At 39.4% G+C, this 20,864-nt stretch overlaps 1 protein-coding gene across 1 annotated transcript in view; it reads right to left on the minus strand.

Annotated features, from left to right (window-relative positions):
- The window catches only part of fstl4 (follistatin-like 4), a 251,981-nt gene that overhangs the window by 132,307 nt on the left and 98,810 nt on the right, over positions 1–20,864 (minus strand). The window contains exon 4 of the mRNA XM_054730744.2: positions 9,255–9,497. Coding sequence (XP_054586719.1) covers positions 9,255–9,497 — 243 coding nt within the window. The remainder of the gene's footprint in view (positions 1–9,254; positions 9,498–20,864) is intronic.

Below are 20,864 nucleotides of genomic sequence, written 5' to 3' on the forward strand. Positions count from 1 at the left end.
CACACACACACACACGCACACACTTTTAACTGCAAGTTTATGAATGTGTACATGTGGGTTTGAGTGTGTGAGTATTTGTCAGAAACATAGCCTACAGTATTTATGACTTTCTCTACTCAGGGTCACTTTGCCTCAAGATGTTGTTTGTATTTTCTTTTTTTTTTTCCCAGGCTCACATTCTACTTAAGCTCTGAACCAATTTAACACAGTCCGGGAATGTAGAGAGAAGCCTGACAGAGTCACTCAAATCCCTGTCTGCGCTATATTGGGGGCATAGTGAGAGAAAAATGAGGGTAAGAGATGGAGTAGAGGAAAGCAGTCTGTAAGGAGGGAGTAAGGGAGACCACGGGGAAAGAATCAGATCTGCATAGGGACTATAGGTGAGTGATGTGCTTCTGTGTTACACGACCAAACAAGAGCTGCCTGCAAGTTTCATGTTTGCAATTTGCAAGATTTTTGCAGTAAAGGACATTTATCAATCAAGACATTAAAATTTTTAAAATGCTTTGGTTTTATGAAATTATTTAACTGATTTATTATCATTATTTGTATTTGTCCACATTTTCTTTAAAAGGTATTATCACAATAGACAATCCAGAATGTAAAAGTGACATTCAATGCACAGATAAGAACACGTTTGCATGTTATCTACGGAGAAATAAGATAATTTTAATTTCTTCTTGTTTGCTCAGACATCCCATATTTCAATGATTAATACAACAACGTGAGTCAGGAATCCAAAGCAAAGCACATGAAAGGCTCAAGAAGCTCTCTGTGGTGTAGTGCCAGAGATGTGACAAGCATGTTGAAATTGCTTGAAAACATAAGTGCACATGTTGATTCCAATGAATGTGTATCTGTATGTCAGACTGCATTAATAATGCTAACAGTCTTTGAAGAGGAGGCAAAGAAAGGCAAACATTGAGATTTTAATACCTAAGATGTAATCTATGACCAGCGAACATTTTTATTTTATTAATTTCTTCAAGTTCAGCCCAAAACAGACCAAGGGATATTTATAGAATCAGAGCACAACTATACAGCATTAATTAAAGACCCCATTATGCTAAGTGTTGCTGGGGTCAAATATACAGACTGTAGCCACGCTTGTGGCTAATATAAAAGCTTTGTTCTCCTATCAAAGTATCCTTGTCACAGTACCACTCAAATCTGGGAATGTCAGCGGTCAAAAGACCACATTTTATTTCACAAGGGAGACTGATGTTTATCAGGCAAGGGACCAGAGTGGGGCTAGGGGAAGTCTATCTGGGGCAGGGCATCCGTTTTACATCTCAAGTAATGAATCTGTGGGGAGAAAATCACCTTAATGAGGCAAGACCCATGTGACTTCTGAGAGAAGAAAATGAGGAAGAAGGTGTTTGTTGAAAAAAAGTCAGGAGAAAGTAACCCTGGGATAGTGGTAGGACTCGTTAATAAGCCCAGTGTAACAAATAAAGGGTTGTCAAGGGATGTCTAGAGGGTGTTAGGAGTGTATTTGTGTGTGTGATTGGAGGTGTCACACCTGGAAGCCTAGCCTTGCTTTAGTTCTTGACAAAGTTAGACAGCAAATCTGATCCAGTGATGCATGACGTGACTTCAAAATCATTCTATCCCAAATTTAAAAGAAACATGTACGTTTTGAGCATTTCAAGTAAGAGTCATTAATGACATTTAAAAGACATATACTTGTTTAACAGGATTAGTATGCTTCTAAAAAAATAACCTGCTGTTCTGAATCTAATTCATGTCTTATAACATCTGGCGTAAGGTCTAAGTTCTGCAGATGGCAGTAGTTAAAAACTAAATATCATCTTAGGTATCAGGCCTTAAAGGGTTCAAATGCAGACTATTTTTGTTACCAAAGCACATTTTGATCTAAAAGTAAAAGCACAATGCAAAAGAAAATTCTATCCTCATTGAAGCACAAATCCATGCAACGTACATACACTAGCTAACTCTTCTACAGTCTGCTGTTAGCTCCCACTGCACCACCTCAGATTACACTGCTAAAGTTACAGAACATGAACTCTGGTCACAAGCTGATCCTCTTTGTGAGTGTTTTACGTTTGTGTGACCGAGTTAATGGCTGCAGTCACAGGAGGGGGCACAAGGTTGGCGAGCAATAAGGTGGACAGTGGAGGCACAAGACTGTCAGAAAGCATGAGCACAGAGAAAAAAAAACATGAGGGATGCTCTCCTGGCTGACGCAATACTCACAGCTGCCACATCAACAGTAGTTTGACTGGTTGAGACAGACATAGATGGCAAAAGTAGATTACTACAGAGAGGAAGGGATAAAAACATTCATAACTTTGTAAATCTTCTCTTTGAAATCCTGCCTTACAGATGAGTTTAAGTTCTAGGAGCTTGGCTGTCTGGAGCACCATACCTCCAATAGGGTCTCGCTCAGCAGACTGGTCCTAGGTGAAGGTCAAGACAAAGAGCGGATCAGAAGACCTTTCATGGAAACAACACACGTACCAGAGTACCTGGCTCAGAGGGTTTCTGGAGTCCCATCCTGGGGCTAAGGTTGGGGCCAATGTATGAATACCTGGGACTTCAGTGCTCATGTAAGCAATGGCAAAGGGACATGGAGGACACGACTGGGAGGAATGTCCTGCTAAAGTAACAGTTTAGCTGTTAAAAACTCCATGTTTGAACACAAGAATACCCATCAGTACACCTGGTACCAGGGCAGCCTCGGTTGCAGTTCAAACATCAACTTTCTAGTTCAATCATTCAACCTGCGACCAAATGTTTTGAACACGCAGCTGAAGAAAGGAGCAGATCTGCCAACTGATTACCACCTGATGGCGAGTTGGATGACTTGGCAAGAGAAGACACCACACGGACATGCTACCACCAAGCACCCAGCATCTGAGAGGAATGTCTGACAAAATAATCTGCCAAAATGGTCTTCAACTGGATGCTCCAGTAGTGCTTTGACCATGTGCCAAAAGGGCACTGGAGTATTGTAGAGTCAGAACCATCCTTGTGTCGCTCTGCAATTGTTGAGGTGGCTGTTGCTAGTTGTGGCTCTAAGTATGATTGAGCGAGGCATGGCAGGAACCAGGAGAACCACTGGTGGACACTAGAGGTTAGGCTAGCCATCAGGGTGAATGAGTAGGACTACAGGGCACAACTGCTTTGTGGGTCTTTGCATATGGATACTGGGAGGCTAAGCATTGTGCAGCAGTGGGTGGAGCGTGGCGAGGATATGAGAAAGAGTGGTTGGTTTCAAACAGGTTCTGGCAAACTGGTGTCTTCAGTGGCAACCTGTGCACACCATTACTGTTGCTGAGGTAATCAAACATCTACATGATGATGGAGACTTGAGGGCTGGCATGGTTAGTCCCGGGCATCTCAATGCCATGGAATCTGTGGTCCTGATTTGGCTAAAAGTGCAACATTTTGTGGTCATCTGGGCAGAGCATACAAAATGCAATTGCTGAATCTCATTTTTTGAGAGTGAGGTTGATGGCCCTTTTTAATGTGTTTATTAATTAGTGGGCCTGATCCACATAGCGAGCAGTAGGTCGTATCTGCTCCCTGTCAGGATTGGATTCCACTAAGGCTGTGTTTTGTCACCGATTCGGTTCATAACTTTTAGGGATTGGATTTCTAGCTGCAGCAACAGAGTTGAGTTTGATTGCAAGAGGATCTTGTCTCTGCTGTCTTGAAAATTATGTGGTCCTTCTAACTACATGACCTTCAGCTCTTGCTAGGGAGGTCTGCAGCTCAAAGCAGCTGGAATGAGAAACGGCTTCTCCAACTCCAAGGACATGGCTCTCAACCAGAAAAGCGTGGATGGCTTTTTCCAGAAGCAATAATGAAGGACCCTTTACACCTTTCTACATGAGTGCCTTGGAGTCCTTTTAAACCCTCAGTTTGTATCCATCCTACCAATTATAATAAATGTCTCACATAAGCATTTAGTTGCATTCATTTCACGTTCAGTCCCTTATGCAGTTGTTTTCAATAAACTGGTTACAGATTTTACACAAAGTGAAAAAGTACACAACTTAAAATTCAGCAGAGCGCAATAATCCCTAAGACAACGCATTAAATTTCTAAAAAGATGGTTAAATCAGTACTTGAGCTACTCATCGTGACCCCGTGAGACCCAATACTAATTCGTCTCAAAGGACAGTCTCATTGATGATCGGAAGGTCAGTGGGCCCTTAGCTGAGCACCACCACGATGATACTCCTCCCTAATGAAGTGCTTGTACCTGGATACGCTAAAGACCCCCTTGCTGAGTGCCCTAAACAACCCAATGGAAGCAGAAGTCTCTTTGGCCCGCCTTTGCTGCAAGCTTCCTATTCATCAAGATGATGAAAGCTATTAATCAACTGTGTTAGTTCTTTCTCCAGCTCTTAGGAGGGAAGGGGTTGTAATCAAAGACAGAATTAGAAGTGGGGCAACTCGCTGCCCCTAACTCCCCACACAAGGAGAGAGAAAACATCTGTGATTGTGATGCTAATTTTACAAGTTAGAGCATTGATTGCATAAAGTAATGAGATTTATGAAATTTTACTTCATCATGTTCCCAGTGAAAGGTTTTACAAGCTAAAGCCCTTTAAAGTGTAGTTTTATTTCATTATTGCAGGTCTCAAAGCATTTTTTTCTTCCCGTTAGCGCTTTAGAGACCTTCTAGTGTCATCTAAAAACACACTAGTCACAGGGTGAAGCTGACGCCATCAGAGGCTTCTTTAATAAAGAAAAATTTAGAAATTACCGTCAAAGACGAACTTCCCTGAGAAACAATTTTTTGTTATTATTTAGAAAACGATCCGTCACTCTGAGGCCCTGTCCACACGTAGCCGGGGATCTGCCAAAACGTAGATATTTTTCTACGTTTTGGCCTGTCATCCACACGAAAACGGCGTTTTTTTCACACGAAAACGGATCTTTTTAAAAACTCCGGCCAAAGTGAAGATCTGCGTTTTCTCCGTTTTGGGTGTCTGCGTGTAGACAGACAAAACCGGAGTTTTAAGGTCCGCAATGTCACTTTCCGCGACAAAATGCTGACATCACGTGTGCGACCTGTGTTTACACTAGCCGACAGCAGCGATGCCCTCAGAGCTGCGCTCGCTTCATCAATTGTCCAAGCGCTTTTTACTTGTTTGTTTTTGCAAGCGGAATTACTGCTCCTTGCGGAAGACCACAGACAAAGGACGAGGTTAAGAACAGCTATTGCCCGGCACCTGGCTTCTCCAAGAACTGCTGCCTACAGGTCTGGCATGTCCTTAACAACGTATTTATCCGGGTACGTGTGGACAGAGTTTTTTTTAAACGAGGTGGTGTGGATGCAAGATTTTGGAGGGGCGGATATTCGTTTTTAAAAAACCTGGCTACGTGTGGACTAGACCTGAGTTTAACATGCAGGCTGAACATGAAAATAGTCTCCTACACGTATCTGCTGCATTAGCTTGTGATAGAAAATAGACAGTGAAACGCTTGGTTCAGAAAAGCCTGACTCACCCATCTCGACTCGCAACGAGGAAGGCTGTTTTTGGTTTAGTGTCCAGGAAACAGCAGAGAACCTCTTGGTTATTAGAAGCTAACTGTTAGCATTAGCAACTCCACCACACAGCAGAACTCCTCCATGCTTGTGTTATTCGTGAAGATAAACCATCTAAAGTTAAAGCCAACAGAGTCAGTGGTAGAGTCATGTTGCTGCTAGCCAATCAGAAGCGTGATGTCCAAACATCAGGAAATTAGACTCCAAACCCTGCCACCTGAAGCTGCTTTCTCATCTGGCTGAATTATCTGTGCTGAAACAGGTGCACCGGAGCTTTTTTTTTCCCCCAGAGTACGACTCACAAGGCATTCATCTCTACTACAGACCACTGCAAATGCATTAAAAATCTGAGTGGAGGACCTCTTTAACACCTCTTTATGACTTGACAGATGCAACGTATTGTGTTTGACCCTTCATTTTTTAGTGATAATGCTTACAAACTGGTTAAATTTATTCTTACTGATCCTCATTTTGCTTTTCGTGTGATGATAAATTACCTAAATGTGTTATGCTCAAGCTACTTTAAAGTTGTCATTCAAAGGGACACGCACACACAGGCGAAAACCAAAAAAAAAAAACAATTTTGACTCACTGAAAGTGTGGAATTACAGAAACTTTATAATCCTCTTTTGGTTCCATTATGCTATTCAATCAATTTTATATGTGACATTTTATCCTCCTATTGTTATTTTAATGCTATATTGCTATTGGCACATTTTATCCCCTATAAAAACGGTTAGGGTTACATATCAGCACCAGTTTAAGAGGCAGCTAACACAAATAAAACCAAACAAAGAGCCATTTCCATAGTTTATAATCTCTTCTACTCATCTTCTCTCCTGTTGCTAATTGTTTGTCCAACCAAGTCAACAGAGAACATCAAAGAGATTGTTTGGCTGTGCACAGATACAGGTGTAAACTCTTCAGAAGCGTCTACAGTCATTTGAAGAATTTGACTGCATCATTTTTTATGAAAAGCATGAAACTAAAGATAGACTTATTTCCATGGAGAAAGGGAATTTTAAGCTCATAAAACCCATGATGCATGACAAAAATTTACATTTAAAATAAAACATTATCACAAACACCTGCGGGTAAACAATAAAATATAAGGACAAATGTGTTGCTTTTATAGCTTCATGCTCATGTCCATGTTTTTTATTTGGCCACAAACAGAATTAACTATTCAGATGGGAACTAGAGAGCATACAGTAACATAGCAAAGACTTGTTGCTTTTTCCCTTCTACCAAAGTGTCATGCATTGGCTGCGCAGAGGGAATCACAATAATCCAGATATGATGAAACGAAAGCTTCTGCATGAGGACTTGCAAGATGTGACAGTGTGACTGTGGTCGTGGCCCTGAGCAGAAGGAAACAGGCTTTTACACCCGAGCGTTTGGGTTTATCACATTTGAAAGTAAATCCACCGTCCTCAACATAAAAAGCAGGAATAAAGAGATTTAGCATGGTGCTATGGGGTGTGTGACATCTGTTTTTGGCTCTCAGGGTTTTGGTCTCAGAAACATATGCTGGCAATAAATGTGCCCAAAAACCCAAAAGGTCACGAAGAAAGGCAATACCTCACATACGTAATAGTCTTAACAAGATGAACTCCTGTTTATACAAGAAATTGTTTCCTGTAAGTCGCTTTGCACAAAAGCATCTGCTAAATACATAAACATAATGTGCACTGCCCCCTCAAACATGTCACAGTGAGCCATGTTTTTCACCCATACCTTTGTATGTTGTGCATGAATTATTTGCTATATTGGCAATGGCACTTGCACACAAAGACATACATGATTAACATAGGATCTGACTGATTCCCAGCATTTTCCATCTCATGCTGGTTTGCATTCAGACATCAACTTAAAGCTTAATGTGCTGACTGAACAGGCCTAATGTGGATTAGATATGAATGGCGGTGTCTGCCAGCAATGCTTCCCCTCCCTAATGTGTTTTAAATGTATGCATCTGGGTTTCTTAGGTTCTGCTGACATGGAACCAAACTCCTCAAATAGCTATAGCTTCGCTTTCATATTAAAAGCTCTACTTTTTAATAGATTATCTAAAAATGGTTGGGAAATGAAAAAAAAAGCCAGATTCTTTTTTTCCTTCAAAATTCTAACCTACACATGAAACCTGGAAATCAAAGTCACAATAAAAGAAGGGGGCCGTTTCATTAAAAATAATGCTGATTTTTCACGTAGATGATGCAATTTAGCTAATGAGTTACAGTGAAATTATATACCGTAAGGAGCTGTCGATCCACTAGTAAGCTGTAAGGGCCTTGTATCGATGAGCAGAGGTGAAGGACAGTTTTAAAGCATGGATCAGATCATAAATATGCAAGCCTGACAGTGATATTTTCATTGGCTTAGCCATTTTTTAAAACAATTCACATAAATGGACCATTACGTCAACTTTTATGATCCCTGCATAACTGATTTAGATGCCAGTGCTAGAGAAGAAGATCAATACAGCTTGTGTTTTTGTACTTTACTGTAATTTCCCAGTCACAGCTGACCCCAGCCAACCTCCAAGAGCATTGCCCTACAAATGAATCTATTCTTTAAACACAACTGAAGAGGAGTTTGACAGAAACAGCTTGATTTTTCACTCTGATTGATGTTTATGACTACAGCTCAGTTGCAGACTATGTGGCACAAAGCAGTTATTTTAGCTGTCTGCACAGTGATTTCTGTCTAAACATCTGTATAAGCACCACTATGCCCAAATGGATACCTTAGAATGGGGTCAGAGCATCATTTAGGGACAGTTTTTACTCAGAACAAACCAAAACTATCAATCTGTATCCAATGAGAGATGCAATGAGATTGTTATTATTTTCCTGTATTTTTCATTTTGTGGCAGCTTAACAAAATATATTGTCCCAGACAAATATGTTACATTTTCTTCATAATTTTTCTCAAATGCATACCAAAAGGAAATTACTGTGATATTTGTCAGTCTTTGCACTTTAATAATTAAAAATGTTACAATAAAAATATAAAATAAAAATAACACTGGTGCTCCTGTTTCAGGAAGTAGAAGTCAGCCATCAGAGTTGGGAGCAGAAGACGGCAGAACTTGGGATTCTTATTTCCTTGTATTCAGACATCTCACCTCCGATTGGTTAACAGCAAGGCAACCACTGACTGTTTGCTCTGCAACGCTGATGTTTTATCTCCAAAAATAACTTGAGCCTGTGGCAGTTCTGCTGTGTGTTGCAGATACTAATGCTAATGGCTAGCTTCTAATAGCAGAGACGCGCTCTGCTCTCTCCTGGATGCTAAACCAACAACAGCCTTCCCTGTTGTAAGCCAAGGTTGGTGAGTCCATGAACGTTCATTTTCAGTGTGACGTAGATCGGTGCAGATTTTTCTAATTTGAGCATTTCCCTTGTATTTTCTATTAACAGCTAATCCAGGAAATAGTGGTAGAAGGCCATTTTCTTTCTTAGCATACACGATAAATTCAGTGACCAATCATGTTTCAAAAATAAGTAAAAAACTGTTTGTGAATAGAGAGCCACGGCAGGTTTAAAGCTAAACCAAACTCTGGAGAAAACATTGTCCAGTTTGACAACCCCCCGCAGCATGAGCATGAGCTGAAAACATTCTCTGTACATTATATGAATTACACAGTTTGACCTTTGTTTATTTACCTTTAATTAACCACTTTAAAGTTTGCATTTTGATCATGTCAGTGTAAGATTGTGAGTCTGACCTTTGAAAAAGCAGTCCTTGCTGTGTACCACATAGATCCGTCTCCTTTCCAGGCAGGCGGTGCGATAAACCTCACAGTGGTTCTCATAAAACCTGCCATCTGAGCCGCACACAGGCACAAAGGAAGGCCGACACTTTTCCTGGCAAACACACTCTGCTCGTCCCGTTCCTGCCATCAGCACACACTGTCGGCCCCGGCCGCAATAGGTCCTGCCGCACGGGTCTTCGTCTGGATCAGAGCGGGCTGAAGGAAAGACACAACAGGGCTTTTAATTTTGTGATGGTAAAAGTTTCACAAGATCAAAAAAAGACTAAAGTAGTTTTGTCTCACACCAGCTGAAACAAACCCTTCACTGTAAACAAGAAGAACTTTCACCCAAAACACATATCCGTGTGTTTTTGACAAAAGATTTTTAGAAAAGACTAAACAATGTAAATTAAATTACGCAGCAGAAAAGGCCTGATGTAATCCGGAGTACTATTACCAAATAATGACATTTAAAAGTACTATGGTGTGTCTGCGGTCGTGGACAAATGGTGTCTTTGTACGGCAGCCTTGCCTGACGGTGCGCCACAGGGCAGCTGTGGCCACATTGTAGCTCATCACCACCAGCGTGTGAATGTGTGTGTGCATGGATGAATCATGGACTGTAGTGTAAAGCGCTTTGGAGTCCTCCGACTCTGAAAGGCACTATAAAAGTGCAGGTCATTTATCATGTAATACTTAATAAAACCTAACACAGTGAATACAATTACACACACTATTCAAACAGCACAAAGTTGATTCATACACATCCAAAGCTGATTGCAGCTATAAGATCTTGCTAACAAGTCTACAAACCAAACAGCTACGTGTCCCTATTAACACCTTCCTGCACATCCGCACATGCATCTTCACAAAACTCACTAAATAAAGGCTAGAACATCCTAGAACAAATTTAAACGCATACAAAGCTCGATTGTTACTTCATCATAGTCCTTTCAACAAAGGAAAACACTTGTTTTTTTTCAGTAACCCTTGCAGCTGAGGACACTTTGTCCCCTTCCTCAATTGAATCTTTCAATTTGCACAGTAAAAAAGCTGCTGATCCAGCCAGACACTCCACCTTGGATTGATCCTTTCTGACTTTTCAAACTTGACCAGCATGCCGTTATTTTGCTGTGATATGATGCCCTTGTTTTGTATGAGGGTGAGGAAATCACAACTTTCACCTGTCATGCCAGGTAATCTAAAACCATCAGAATTTGTTAGCACACATAAACCGTAGTCCAGCATCTGTGAAAATGACTTAATTTTTACATTTGATTAGCACTGAAGCTCTAGGAGTCAGAAAGTCATGAATGTACATCCTATTATTATAATTTCATTCAAATCCACCCAGTGGTCTCCATGGTAAGTTGCCCTCTGTGACACACAGACAGGCACAAACATTACTGTCTGCCATTTGAATTTTCAGCAACAGGCCATAGACATGTGAAATACTGTAGTCATTAGAAGGAAAATTCTTCAAACTGTTCTGAGATCAAATGAAAGTCTTGAGTTTTGAAGTGTAAGCAGACTCTTCGTCTAATTGACCCATTAGAGGTTTTTTTTTTCCTTTTTTAAAAGCAAATAATCAAGAAGACTTTTTTGCCTCTTTGTTTACCTTTGATGTTAACAAGCTGAGATTATTTGCCATGGAAACCAGAGCTAGCATAAAGACAGTTAACCGCTGGCTCAGAAACAAATTGCACCACATGAAAAAAAGAAACATTAGAAAATAGAGAAAGTGGGTTTTAGAAACGCAAAACTAAACGTGTGCATCAAAATCTAACATAGCTTATCGTAACATTTCATTGGCATAAAGAGACACGAAGAAGGATGTTTGGCCATTACCGGGAGATAAATAAAATTCCCAGAGGGACTTTGTGGCTGCTGTGTTCATCGAGTTTTGAAGGCGAGTCAGTTATGATGCTGAGGAGGAGTGAGCTCTATTATCCCTCTGTGGAATATGGCAAAAAAAATACTTGCTTTGAAAATAAAATGGAAAAGCATTTGTTCTTCTATTCAAACTGCTGAAAACAGAGATTTAATTTGTCTGGAACATAATCATATCTAAACTCAGCATATTCGCTAATGCAGGTAATGCGCAGTTGTTGGAGGACAAAAGTCTCGTAATTCCATAAAGGTGATTTCAGGGTTGATGCACAGACACCCTGGAGAGTGCACACACACACACACACACACACACACACACACACACACACACACACACACACACACACACACACACACACACACACACACTACTTCACTCGTTAAAGCGTAATTGTGCAGGCAAGAAAACACTTGTGTTCAGTCATTGTCTAATACACATCATCAAGCACATTGCCATGTGCAAACACAGAAATGGCTGAAATGATTAGTCCATCATCCAACAGGCGTTCATAATACTCGTGTCTAAAAGTCCTCTGCATTTGTTTTATACACTTGAGCTTTAACCCACCAGTAAGAATTACTGATGAAATAGTCATTTAAAAGCATAATCGATAGCAGCATCGTGTACGTCTATCAGAATTACGCATGGGCATCAAAGGAAGATGCAGTTCGGGGGTTGTTGTGATGCGTTCCCATTGGGATCGAGAGTGAGGCGAGGGGATCCCAGCCATGAGACGTACTTGATTCCTTTTTATCCAGTTTGCTAATTGTTCTTCGTGTCTCGGCAAAGCATCTGTGGGAAATGCAAAGCAGCACGGCTCCCTTGCCACCTCGCTGTTCATGTCAAGGTCAGGGACGATTACAAGATCGTTTGTATTCTCCAAGCATGAGAGATTAAACGCTTAGCAACAACCATCCAGTGGCAGTTACCCGCTAGAGCTCACTTCGTCTACCTCGTCTTTCGTTCTTCCTCTCCCCATCCGTCCTTTACTTCCTCGCCCCCTCTTCCCATTTTGTTTAAAAAATGAACAGCAGCCATTCAGACAACAGTAACAACAGTGCATAAAGGCTGCATTTACAGTACACAAGCTGTCTGACATTTAACTAAGTCTTTGTGCTTGCATTAATCTGTTCTCTAAGTCCTTTGTCTCCCAGTCTCTTGGCCCATGTTGGTTGCAGTTGTGGCTTGCTTGAGAGGCTAAAAAGTGCAGCCTGATAATCCTTCCTGTCTAAGCTGCTGGCACAACATTTTGAGCTGATCAGGCATTTGACGACACCAAGACAATACCAGGCTGGCCATCCAGCTTCATTCTGCACAATTCAGTCACCTCAGTTCTCCTTTATCCTTCATCCTCCTCGCTCTGTCTAATTTCAACAGTTTTTGGACCTTGTGGATACTAAAGCAGCAAGTCGGAGTTTTCTCCCTTTCAGCGACCACAGAAGATTTTTTTTTTTTAGAAATCTGTAAAGGTGATAGTATTACACTGTATTGTGATATAATGAAGGAGATAAGTCTACCTCGTAGAGCAGGTGTCCTCAACTAAACTTGTTCAAGAGCTGGAGTTTTTCCAGCACACACTGTGAGGGCCAGATGCTCTTCTAAAATAAAGTTCAAGTATTATTGTTTCTCAACTCATTAATTAAAATGGCTTTGTTTACCTTCTAACCTGTTTTGATTGTAGCTTCAGTTGTGTGTGGAGAACGTAAACAATTATTGACATTTGGGATGTGAATTTTGCTGCTAAACTTCAAAGTCTCCCAACTGGGGGACTTTAGGGCCCTAAGGGTTGGAGGGCTGGGTGGAAAGGTCTGGCAGACTGGACGTGCCTGCAGGCCACCAGTTGAGGTTCACTGCTGTAGAGCCTCATGCGATTTGAATTGACCATCGCTCAGCATTATCCAATAGCTTTACACATCTGCTTACATACAGATGTGACACAGAGCAGGCATTAGCCAAATTAATTGATGACATTTCTCGTAGGCATTTAAGTAATAAAAAAAAGTGTGTGTGTGTGTGTATATATATATATATATATATATATATATATATATATATATATATATATATATATATTCAAAGTAGCTTTTTGAGGAGTCCCTTGAGAATACTTTGAGGGTGAGAGGGACATCCGAGCAACAGGAGCGGGTTCATTTGTCTGATCAACTCTGTCAAAACTGAGGGGACTGGATCATTTTTGGGTTCTGCATGGGCATGTCTGTTTAGGGCTTCAGGAGAGCTGGGCTCCCCAATAACTTGAACGCTACAGATCTGTTGCCCGGCTAGAGGAGCGAGATCTCAAACAAGTAGGGAGAGGGGCGGAGAACAGATATACATTTTGAAAGACAATAAAACAATTAAAAGAACAGACAGTCTCCTCGGACAGAGAACTTTGGCTTATCTTTTATACACTTTGACACAAGTTACCTCTTTCAATCCTTTTCACTCAAGCATAAGTAGATGAGAGAATAGCGAAAAGCAGAGCGTGAATGAGTGCCGTTTCATTTGTTGGAAAATGCAACAATCATGTCAGTCTCAAAGCGTCACTGAGTCATTGTTTTTAAGCTGTTGGGAATTTGAATCCAGAGCGAGGCAGACAATGCATCTGCACTCATTCCAGTATATGCAATGTAGCCGTAAAGATCACAGCACACAGCCAGCGATAGACAGAGTAAGAATGTCACTCCTGTCTGGAAGCAAAGCACTTATGTCAAAAGCCTCACTCTATTAAAGAAACTAAAATACAACTCCATATATATTTAGACCTGAAGCCAGAATCTCTAGCTCCTTAAATCCATTTAACATTTAAAGACATTCACAGGAAGCATTATTTATTTGGGGTTTAATCCAGCTCCACTGAGAGGCAAGTTGCTGCTTTTGATAGATTTTACTCAGAGAGACATAAGAACGCTGCTGAGCTTCTTACTAATTAGACTGGAAAAGCATTTGCCCTGCTGACGCGGGACTCTCCGCCTGAAGCGCCACCACATTATTAATCTCCCCAGTCCATAAAAATTCTGATGGGGTCGTCACAAATCTTTCAGAATATCAATATATGGAATTTCCAACAGAAGGTGTCTTGGTGACCTCTGGAACTGTCTCCCGCATTTTATACACATTTTGTGACAAGAAGCATGTAAAGAAGATGTGTATGCTGCTTATACGTGTGTTTGGCTGCCCAGGAATAGCTCATCAAATTCTACTGATCATTCTGTTTGCCCTGTAGCAGCTGTAGGTAATTAAATATTGAGACGTACTGTCAAACACTGCCTTCTCTGTGCTGCACGGTAGGACAAAGAACTTCTGACGTGCACACCGAGCTGGAATATCAATGGACACCAGTGTCCCTCGGTGCACACACAGAGGTGAACTGTGACTATCTCAGTCGTATCCCAAATATTGTTATTTTTATGCACAAACAGAGGAAGGTAACTGGAATGCAAATCAGTGGAAGAATGCAGTGCAGGGTTATAAATATAAGGATGTTTTTGGTTTGTTTCACTTGTCTTATTAATATCTAAATGCAATAATTTGGCCTAAGTCCACGCTTGCAAATGTGTTTATTGCTCACAACAAATACAGCTGCAAGGGTAACTAAAAGACGTAAAAGGAGAAAACTAAAATATACCAAAACATCAGCTACAAAGTTCCAAAAAACAAAAGAAACCAAGAAAAACAGATAAGACAAAACTACTTTCCATTTGAAAAGATATTAAATTTAAATAAATGTATAGGTTTCATCAATATCATCCTGTGGTCCTTTAATTCTGTGTTGATTGTTTTCAATAAATTTAACAAGCTCAACACTGCAAATAAGCAAGACACATTTTTACTTCCTAAGCCAGATCACGCATTTATTTTTTTATTGTAAAAACTGTTCTATCAATCAGCTTAGCAGAGTTGTTTAATTTGTAAGTGCTTTGACAAATTAAATCCAGACTTAGGTACGCCTTCAGTAACAAATAAACAGTGCTGGCAAGTAATGATAAAAAATACATATTTACCGATTTAAACAGGTTTGGTCACAATATATAGAGAAATAGTCTTAAATGTACAACCATAGTCTGGTATCTGTGTTGAGTGTAGTCATTTTCAGTTATGAATATTTATTATTATTGTTGCTATAGTTATTTGTTACTGTTACGACCTGGCAACATAAGGAGGAGGTCTGGTCACGTGGTGTGAGTTTGAAAGTATTTTTATTTTAAAATCAGCTTCCTTTAAAGCCCTACACCACAAGAGTTGCCTGTCTGAAGCTGAACACCCTCTCTTTCTTAAGAAACTTACCCACATGCTCACTTCATCCTAGACCATCTAATCCCGGACAAGCCCCCATATATTACCACCTGGCTCGTGGGACCACACCGTGTTTCCAGACCTTCCCTTTATGTTGCCGTCCCACGAGCTGAGTCGTAACACCATCATTGTTGGTACCATGTTAGATTACAATAATTATGTCATGACATAATTGGTTAATTGATAAATTATGTATTAGTTACTGTGATGTATGTAACACTCATTGTAATTTATTTTCTTAAACTGAATCCAAAACTGTGAGGATTAATATCACTTCATTTATGGAGAATAGGAGTGAAGCATAAGTAAAGTGTTACGAGTAAATGGGGGGTGGGATTAAATATGTTTTAGTCTATCCACTCCCTTTTAGGTAAAATGTATTATTATTCATTCAGCTAGTCATTTTTTAATTTTGGAAGTGTCTTGTCACCTGACTGCTTAAAGTGGAATGCCTGGAATGAAGCAATAAATAAATAAATGATTAAACAATTTGCCGAGGCAATGAGAACTACATGTTTATTAATGCACTCTCAGGGACAGCATTACCTTGCTGATGTTTAGCAGCAGCAGGCATAACATGCTAATTCAAATGAAATACATTATGTTTCTTTTCTTTTTTTTTATAATGATGAAAAACAGTCAGTTTTACTTTCTCACATAAAGTAATGTGAACATTGCTTCTACTGTTGTATTTTAATTACCACAACAGATGCTTTATCAGATCTTTATCTAGGGTGGTTTAGTGGATTGTTAATTTGTTAAAACTGACCAGGAACAAAATATAAATCCCAATTACTTAGATTTAGTTTTATGTATAAATAAAAATGAGGCTGAAAATCATAGCTGAGAACTCTACTAAAAGTGTTTTCTTGATTTAAAACACACATTTTAAACTCTTTAATAGCATTTTAAGGATAAGGAAATTTTGAAGACAACATTGTTCATAGTTTTGGACAAAGAAGTTGACAGAGGACTTATTTGCCAAATAAACAAGAAAAACTAATAAAAATATAAGTGGTTTGGGATTTTGGTTTTTCGGAAGTTACAATTTAAGTCTGATCTATTAATTATTGTATTATGGAACGTTTTCACAACAGACCCCATTGGCTCTCAGACGGGAAGGGACATTATGTATTAGAGACATTGCAATTTAGAAGCTAAAAACTCTTTTTCTTCTATAGAAAAATCTTGGAAAATCAATGAGACATTACACCAGATAAAATACAAGGGACAAGTTTTTTAAAACATTGAATCTGATCTTCGTTTACGAAAAGAAAATATTTTGTACATTATTAAGTATACTGGATTTCTGCAGCATTTATTTAGTTTGGAACCAGCATGATGGACAGATGGAAGAACTTAATTCCAACCAGAGTAAATGGACCAAGATAACTTTGAAACCTTCATCCTTAACGACCGCCTCTTGACACTAAAGACAGCTACAACATAGCATCATAATTAGATTTACTTCCAACTTACCAGAGCCATTTGTCTCCATTAAAATGTCCTAAATTACCAATTACCTCCATGACCTCTTTCCTAAAAGCTGGGTTGCCTTTACCTTGATGTTCACTACATCTGACTCTATAGAAAGACATTAAAGTCATCAAATTCTGCCCAACGGGTGTGAAACAGTTTGAAGAATGGCGACTGGTATACACGTTAAACCTAGACTAGGGAACCTAAGCTAACTAAGAGTAGGGACGTCTGATATTTTCAGTCAACCCATAATATTGCAGGGAGACCCTGCATAAATTGGTATCCGTTTATATCAGAATCAGAAATTAAGAGTTAGACAATACTGGATATTGTTAAAGGAGCCAATATTGTGCATCCCTAACTAAGAGAGAAAGAAACTAGAAAATAACCCATCAAATAAAGTCTAGAAACCTTAATGTTTAGTTTTTACATTTAATTTCTGGAAACATCCATCAAAATGTTGTTGAAATTGAACGAAATGGTGCCCAGTTGTTGAAAAATATTGGCAGGCTTCATAACAGATAACCATACGAATCAGGTCTAAAATACATGGAGGGGGTCTAAGTCTCTGGGCGACGCCATATTAGATGCCATGTTTCCATCTACGGGAGCCCATGAGGACAAAATGCATTTACTGATTTGTAACAAACGGTTATAAAACTTTAATCATTCTTAAATGTTTTTTTTACACATTTATCTCTTCACTTGTTGCCAGTGATGAAAGGGAGTCTGATGTTCTTGTTATTTCGCTAAAGTTTGCACTTCCCACGGCTTTTTGACCCTAATGGGCATCCGTTGTCAAGGTCTTCCTCCAACACAAAAATACTGCTTGCTTGCAACGTTATAGGTATCTACTGCCCCCTATTGCCAGGAAAAATACACACCATCACTGTAACAAAAGAAAATTCTACATATATTCGAGCCACTCAGAAGAAAAACCAATAAAATTGGATCAATTAAAAACCAGTGCAGAAGTAGGTATGAAAAAATAAGCCCATAATAGTGAATATTATTGTAAATTCTAGGAGAAGTTGCTGATGGAAAGAATGGGGGTTGTAGTCATAGCTGATTAATTGTGCTTGTCAAGCCCCTTATTAAGTTATGCTGACTCTGCTCATCTCCTTGCCTTGGTGTTTGTCTTTTGTTCTCCCAGATTATTGATTCATAAAGATGCAAATGGAAAAGGTGAACAAAGTAAGAGAACAGATGGACAACGATGATGTTAATGAGGTTTACAGCCTCTTGCCATGTATTTATTCTCGAGTAATACCAATAGAAGTTGTAACGTACAGAAAAAAGGCAGTCACTCAGAATTTCTTGGTTGAAATTTGATTTGGACACATTTGGTTAGAAATTGCCCAGTTTTAGACCATTTCTTATGTCTCTACACCAACACATCAGCTTGTCTCGTAAAACCTTTAGGGTTTGCTCCATATTTTTCTCCTCAAGTCCTAAGAGTTATTATTTTCTGCTATAAATTTTTCTCCAACAGAGAGGTGACAGATGTGCTGTTGCAATACCCCATGCTGTTCATGAGCTTTGCATAATTCCAGAGGGGAAAAATTATATCTGTTGGGCCTTTTTCAGGGTCACAATTAGGGGTAGAAAAGAAAGCAAAAATATTTATAATAAATGCAAGTACATTTATGTGACAGTTAATAATGGTTGCAGATTTTATGAACAGAAAGCACATGAAAGTATTTCAGAACATGCTGAATTATACGGGGTGACACGGTTTGCTTTATTTTTTTCATATCTAGGAAACATGCAGCGTTGCTGCCTGCAGGCTAATAAATGAAAGTAAAGTAATCTGAAAAGGAGGCAAAAGGAGCTTGGGACTCATCTGGGAGTTTAGACGTAAACCTCTATGAAACCAAAGCGAGCAAGAATTCACACTTAGTGGCCGTCAGTCTTCAGACGTGACAGGTATCTGGTTTCCCACTTGGTGGGTTGCCCATCTCACAGGACTAGAACATTTTTAGGGAGAGTGGCAAGGCTTCGTCTGGAGAAATAATGAAGTTCTGATGCAGCCTTCAGGCTTTTGGTCATAACTAAGTAGCTTGAAAAGCTGCAGAAAGGGCAAGAAATAGAATTGCCTGGTATAACAGTTTGGCAAATTGCTGGAGCTTGAGTCACGCAGTGGGATATATTTGAAGAAAGAACGTTGCAATTATTTTTAAATTATAGATTTGAAATCAGCTTTCAATTGGACTTCACAAATTTAATTTAAGTAGGAGTACTACTACAATTTTAACAAAAACATACTTGAAGCACAAATCTGGAGTTTGTCTGGAGTGGGAAGTCTGAGACTTCCTGCTTAGACTACTGCCCCTGTGACCTGACCAGACTCCAGATAAGCGGCTGAAAATGGATAGATGGATAGATCTGGAATTATCTCTCAGAGGCCACCATCTAGAGGTGGAACAATGAATTGCATCTTAAGTCCCTAGTCAAACTTCAGCGATAGCGGCTGAAGCAACACCTCTCCAGGGGGTGAATGCACACGTCTAGATGGGCAATAGAGCTAACACACGTTGTTTTACAATTATTATTCTCACGATATGCTGTCATATTTTGCATACATACATATATATATATATATATATATATATATACAAACATATATAATGTGTATACATACATATATATATATATGTGTATACATACATATGTATATATATATATATATATACATATATATATATATATATATATATATATATATATATATATATATATATATGCAATGAAGGGGTTAAATCTGAGAGACACACACATATTTTATTATATTTTGTTAGGGCTGAAGCCAAGCCTGAAATCTATGTAAAAAATTGGGACTTATGAAATATTATATAATATTTCCATAGAAAGCTTTCTAAGTGCATTTTTTGTACTCAAATGACTTTAACGTTAGAAAATTTAAACGTTGGGTAAGGGTAAAGCGAACAAGCGTTAACGAGCTATTCACGCAGATATGACTTTACTTTTGCCGAGCATATTTACCAAGGATGTTTTTCTGCTCATCATGCAACCCCTTAAACCAGGAGTGCCCAATCCTGGTCCTGGAGTGCCGGTATCCGGCAGGTTTTGTGGTTTTTCTGCTCCAACACACTTGATTCGGTAGTTGAATCAGCTGTGCTTAAGCTCATCAGGCTCTGCAGAAGTCTGTTAATCACTTGCTGATTGAAATCACGTGTGTTGAAGAAGGGTTGAAACTAAAACATGCTGGATTCCGGCCCTCCAGGACCAGGATTGGGCACCCCTGCTAAACCCAAACCAGACCTGACGTAACCATGTCTTCTTCACAAGCACATCTTCATTTACATACTCTGCGCTGCAGGTGCATTTGTCTGGAGCTGACGCGACAACATTCATGCACAATCGCAGTTGAATGGAGTCAAGTTCTCTACAAAATATCAACTGTATATCGTTCATACTGTGCATCACTACTCATCAGTTTATGTACTTCTGCTAATGCATGCATGCTTTCTGATTGACTTCTGTACGTGAATGCTAAACTGGACGGGGCAAGCTTAGCAAAATAAAATAATTAACGTAGCTGCATAGCTACATATAGAAACACAAGAAAACATTCAGGCTCTTTACTGCTTCTAGTGAAAATGTCTAGATGTCTGAAAAAAGAGCAAGTCCACGATAGTTCTGGTTGATATCCGAGTGTTCAGTTTGCTGTAATTGATGCCACCATTCCCTCTGCTCCACAAGGAGGCTTTGGTAATACAGCTCAATCCTCTAAAGCTGCCCCAGACATATTTTCATCCCAGCACATGAGGATTAAATCACATCAAGTCTGTTTTTATTTCCAAATGTAGCTTCATCAATCTGAACAAATGGGTTTATAAGTAGAACTAATTTAAAAACTTTTATGGCACATCTAGAACATTGTGTGATCTGAAAGTTCA

Source organism: Nothobranchius furzeri, chromosome 10 (assembly GCF_043380555.1).
Source record: "Nothobranchius furzeri strain GRZ-AD chromosome 10, NfurGRZ-RIMD1, whole genome shotgun sequence".
NCBI classification, from domain to species: domain Eukaryota; kingdom Metazoa; phylum Chordata; class Actinopteri; order Cyprinodontiformes; family Nothobranchiidae; genus Nothobranchius; species Nothobranchius furzeri.